This window comes from Eucalyptus grandis, chromosome 10, assembly GCF_016545825.1.
Source record: "Eucalyptus grandis isolate ANBG69807.140 chromosome 10, ASM1654582v1, whole genome shotgun sequence".
NCBI lineage: Eukaryota > Viridiplantae > Streptophyta > Magnoliopsida > Myrtales > Myrtaceae > Eucalyptus > Eucalyptus grandis.
This window is the reverse complement of record NC_052621.1, coordinates 29,866,624-29,872,350: the sequence shown is the minus strand read 5'-3', so window position 1 is coordinate 29,872,350 and position 5,727 is coordinate 29,866,624. Positions and strand designations below refer to the sequence as shown.

Sequence of the window (5,727 nt, the reverse complement as noted above, 5' to 3'; positions counted from 1 at the left end):
GTGCAAGACTGGTTCTAGTGAATTTTGACTTTAATGTTCTTTAGGATTTTACTTATGGACTTTTCTGTAGCAAGTAGTTATTTTTGGCTGTACTTTTTAAATTGTATGTTTACAATTTATGTGATACTTCTGACTAGTCTGATTGAGCTGAAAAGTTTTTTGTGAATTTAGTATCACTCCTTTTCCACTTCTAATGGTAGAATTGAACATATTTAAAGATAATTACCGTCGGAGCACGGAGTGTATAGCTTCAACGTCTTCTTCCCCTGCTTTATGGACCTGGCCTCGTCCATGACGAAAGGCAGATATGATTTGTCCACGATCTCCATGTGTTTCTTGTCAAAAGTGAGCTCGAAGTACTGATCTTCGCGTGGAGCCGCTGAGTCATGGCCTTGATGAACTCGGTTGCCCGAGCCAACTTGTCTCGACACGAAAACCCACTAGTTTGACCCCATGAAACGTATCCACCAGCATTTGATTGCGGTCAACAATAGCCAGAGTGGAGTGGTTCTCCTTTGTGGACTTGGTCACTCGCACGCGCCGTATGGAAACGGATTGCTTGGCCGCCAGGAAAACCTGGGCCGCCCCGAAGAGCTCGTTTTGGGCGTCCGCTTCATACGGTTTGATGACCATTGTCATTTTGTTGCAGAAGCGAGACAAGAAGCCGCGGAACCTGGAGAAGAGGAAGTACTCGACTTCATGGGAGGTAAACGGTCGAACCACCGGCCGCATCACCATCAAGGTGGCCGTCACGGAGGTCGCAGCAGACAGCACCGCCTTGGCCACCGCGAGGGGGTTCCTGAAGTCGTTCGAAGTTGGGGTCGCCATTCTTTTCAGTCTACTCTGTTTGGTATTAAGATGGTATATGAGAATTGGAGAATTGGAAGTGGATATGTTACCGTCAACGAGAGTCGGTCTTGGATCTAAAAGGAAGAGCCAGCGACATCCTCACGGGAAGTCCCAGCTGGAAAGCACAAAGTTGCAAAACCACGCCCTTCTCGACTAAGCTGATTCATGCACTGTTCTTAGTCCAGGTCTTCGTACCCTTTGATTTTGACATTACAAGCAGATCGACCTCCCATCCAATCATCTAATTCAATGGCTGCATCTCGAGGCAAGGCAACACCCCGCACGTCCCACTTCAATTCAGTTTAATTAGATAGTATAAACCCGTTTATTGACTCACGTGGACTATTTTAAAGATCAAATTTCCAATAAATAGGTTCATTTAGAATGATTTATGGGATAGGTACATTATAAATATTAAAATTTATTATGAAAGTGTAATTGAATTATAAAACTTCTGAAAAGTGCTATTAAATCATAAAATGTATCAAATTATTTTTCTTAACTCTATCTAACTTAATTAATGAAAAATGGTGATGTGACTTTTTTTTTATTACTTTCTATTTCCTAGGTGGCACTCTGGTTGCTAAAACAATGTTATGTTAGTCCAAGTTCATTTTTTTTAATATGAATTTTATTAAAAATAAGAAAACTTTGGGGGAAAAAAAGAGAGGAAGAGGCAGGCAAGGGTTTGTAGCCCCTTTTGTAGCCACTGTCCTACATCACCAGGATGGGGAATGGTCGGCAAGAGTTGCTGGTCCCGTTGGTTGCAAATCCTCACTTGCCCTTTCTACTCTTATTTTTTTAAACATTTTCTTAATTTTAAATTTAATTTAAATATAATTTGTATTTAAAATCAAATTTGAACTAAAATAACGTCATTTTAGCTACATTATTGCCACGGAAGAGAAAAGTCAGCATTTTCCGTTATTCAAATTAGACGGCAATATTGAAGTGATTCCATCGCACTAATTTAATAAATTTTAAGATTTCATTACACTTTCTATAAGTTTCAAAACTAGATTATACTTTCGTAACATGTTTGAGGACTTCTAGTACACTTATTTCATGATTTATTTTACTATCTCTCCTTAACTCCCCCTGCACGATATGAATAACCAGCGCTAATTGGAACCTTTTGTCCCTCATCTGCTTTTGCTAATTCCCTGCATGGAGGATTATCGTATCGAATGAGAATTAGTTGAATACTCAAATAAGTCTGGACCCTCTTTAATATTAAAAGAAAAAGAGAAAAAGAAAATTACTATCTCGCCCATAGTGAATAAAAAGACCGTAATGACCTTGACCCCATTGGTTGGTCTAAATCGGGTAGGTAATGAGCCCAAGCAAATTCAATATTTCATGAAAGGCCCAAAACATGAGATTATCATTAGTGTCTGATTATGTGTCCTTGACGCGATAACTACATGAAGAAAATTATACCGTCGGCATGATATGAATATCAATCACTAGACAATATCACATGGCTCATATATTATATAAACTAAGTTCATTTAGTCTATTTGATCATGTGATTTTATCATTTGACTTAGATTATTAATAATTCGGATGATGATACAATAGCTTTCCATCAATCACAAATGATTGAATCCATAATAATCGAGATATTTATAATAATCTAAGTTAAAATCGATGGAAACATATCAACACAGTCGATATTTATTGTTTATTCTTCAAATTCTTCACCCCCCTCCATTCTCTTCAATCAATTGGGACTGACCAGCTTTCTCCTCAATGACTTCTTCATTTTCTTTCCTTTTGTGATTAACAAGGAACAAAATCATGTCTCTAAGAGCGACCTTTGGTTCATCGCACCTCATCAACTGCTCCGCTACTTTGGCCGGAGTGACTCTAGCCGTTGTGATTGCACTCTCAATTTGGTCGAAGAGCTCGTGGTGATCGATCCCAAGATAATTAGAAGCAAGAAGCTTAAATCCAAAAGAGGTGCAATATGACATGGGAACGTGCAAGTCCATGCGCCCCGGGCGCAATAGGGCTGGGTCTAATTTCTCAATGTGGTTCGTTGTAAAAACAATGATCCGCTCATTGCCACAACTCGTCCAAAGCCCACCTATGAAGTTGAGGAATCCGGACAACGTCACCTATTCCATGAGAAGAAAATTAATGTTGTATGACAAATAGGAGTTAAATGTCAAGGACAAATCATATTCATGGTATGCAACAATTGAACTAGACTTTATACTTAAAAAGAAAGCAAAAAGAAAAAGTGGTACTCGATCTTTTTGCTGATAACCCATCGGCATCCGATTCATGTAGGCGGCTTGTGTTTCCGACTTCCTATCTTGCAATTGAATGGTGCAATCAATGTCCTCAACCACCAATATGGACTGATCCTTGGTGGCAACGAGGAGCCTCCTCAGCCCTTCATTGCTGTGGAGCCCGCTCAGTTCTAGATCGTATATGTCGAAGTTCAAGTAATTGGCCATCGCGGCGACCAAGCTCGATTTCCCCGTTCCAGGGGGTCCGTACAATAAGTATCCTCTTTTCCACGCCTTGCCAACTCTCCTGTAGTACTCCTTCCTCCTCACGAACCTATCGAGATCGTCAAGGATCTTCTTCTTGAGCTCTAGGTCCATGGCCAATGTCTGGAATGTCGCTGGGTGGTCGAGGTTCACCGAGGACCACACGCTCGAGCCCGAACCTTTAGAGGAAACAAATTGTGATGGAGATACAAAATTCAGTCTTCCGCTGAAGAAATTGAGGGCAGAATCACAGTAGATTTTGACCTTAATGTTCTTTAGGATTTCACTTAAAGAATTTTTTTGTAGCAAGTAGTTATTTTTGGGCAGGACTTTAATTTATATGATTCTTTTGCCTAGTCCAATTGAGCTGAAATGTTTTTTTTTTTTTTTTTTTTTGTATTTAGGTTCTGTTCATTTTCCGAAAAATATCATGTTTTTAAAAAACATTTTTCAAAAAGTTAATTTCAAGAAAATGACAATAGTTTTTGGTATTCTATTAAAACTTGAAAATGAAGTGAAATTTTTTTTTTTACCATTCGGTATCTCATTTGATTTTCTATAAAAAAAAATTACCACAAAAATCAAATTTTATTTTTTAATTGACCAAAAAAATTAATGTTAATCTTTTTACTTTTTAAAAAACGAATTTTTTATTTTTATTTTTAAAAAATAGAATTATTTTTTCATTTTCTTTTCCTTCCTCCTTCCTCCGCTGGCATGTACCTTGGCAATGGCAAGCTACTTGGCAACTAGCCAAGACGCAAGTTGGAGACCTCGAGGCTTGGTTGATCCAGGCGAGCCCGAGCTCCACGAGGATTCATGGCTCGCCAAATCTAGGCGAGCTCGAGGTGAGTCAGGCGAGCTTGGGGCTCACCGTATTTGGCCTCGAGCGAGCTCCAATTGGCCAGATTGCCTCACCACAAGTTGGCAAGCTCAAACTTGGTCAGTATTTGACGAGCTCAAGCCTTGTCGCCCTGTGATGAGGCTCAAACTAGCTTGTGGCTGGCAACCAACAAAGGAAGAAGAAAAAGAAAAGGAAAAATAATAAAAAATTAAAAACTCGATTTTTAAAAGAAAAACATAAAAATAAAAGGAAAATGCATTTGATGAAAGAAAGTAAGGTAAAAGAAGTTATGGAAAATATTTTCCTTCTTCTAAAATATTCAAAAAAATTTCCCTACTCTTAAAGGTCTTTTTTTTCAATAGCATAAAATGTTTTTCTTAACTAGTTTATTTTTCACGAATCAAACATCGAAAAATTTGAAAAAAAATTGTGGAAATTATTTTTTGTGAAATGAAAGCCTTAGTATCACTCTTATTCCACTTCTAATAGTAGTACAGAACATATTTAAAGATAACTCCGATGATTCCAACATAATGTTCTGCAAAAATTACCGATGCATTTCGAAGTGTATAGCTTCAACGTCTTCTTCTCCCGCTTTATGGACTTGGCCTCGTCCATGACAAAAGGCAGATAGGATTTGTCTACGATCTCCATGTGTTTCTTGTCAAAAGTGAGCTCGAAGTATTGCTCCCCGTGTTCAGCCGCTGATTTCCGGCCTTGATGAACTTGGTTGCCCGAGCCGGCTTGTCTCGACACCAAAACCCACTTCAATTTGACCCCGTGAAATGTATCCACCAGCATTTGATTCCGGTCAATAATAGCTAGAGTGGAGTGGCTCTCCTTCGTGGACTTGGTCACTCGCACGCGCCGTACCGAAACGGATTGCTTGGCAGCCAGGAAAACCTGGGCCGCCTTGAAGAGCTCGTTTTGGGCGTACCCATCGTACGGTTCAATGACCATGGTCATTTTGTTGCGGAGGCGAAGCAAGAAGCTGCGGATCCCAGAGGAGAGTAAGTCCTGGAATTCGCGGGGGATGAACGGTCGAACCACCGACCGCACCACCATCAAGGTGGCCGTCACGGAGGTCGCAGCAGACAGCACGGCCTTGGCCACCGGGGTTCCTGAAGTCGTCCGGAGCCGGCGTGGTCGCCATTCTTTTCGGTTTACTCTGTTTGGTATTAAGATGGTGTGGGAGAATTGGAGATGGATATGTTACTGTCAACGAGCGTCGGTCTTGGATTTAAAAGGGAGGGCTAGCGACATCCCCACTGGAATACCCAGCTGGAAAGCACAAAGGGACAAAAGTCACAAAACCACGCCTGATGCTTTTTGTGTTACCTACTCGACTAAGCTGATTCATGCACTGTTCTTAGTCCAGGTCTTCGTACCCTTTGCTTTTGACGTTACAATCGGATCGACCAATCCCATCTAATTATCCAATTCAATGATTGCATCTCGAGGTAAAGGCAAAACCACGCACGTTCCACTTCAATTTAATTTAATTAGATAGTATAAACTCATTTATTGATTCGC

The 5,727-nt window shown here is 40.2% G+C and overlaps 1 protein-coding gene across 1 annotated transcript; it reads right to left on the bottom strand.

Annotated features, from left to right (window-relative positions):
• Positions 1 to 2,419: 2,419 nt before the first annotated feature.
• Positions 2,420 to 5,383, bottom strand: LOC104423953 (AAA-ATPase At3g50940-like). The gene is made up of 3 exons (XM_039303478.1): positions 4,746 to 5,383; positions 3,102 to 3,529; positions 2,420 to 2,969 (listed from the first exon to the last, which is right to left on the bottom strand). Exons 1-3 carry the CDS (start codon positions 5,257 to 5,259, stop codon positions 2,550 to 2,552), a joined length of 1,362 nt encoding a protein of 453 aa, XP_039159412.1. The 5' UTR covers positions 5,260 to 5,383; the 3' UTR covers positions 2,420 to 2,549.
• Between the last annotated feature and the right edge of the window lie 344 nt (positions 5,384 to 5,727).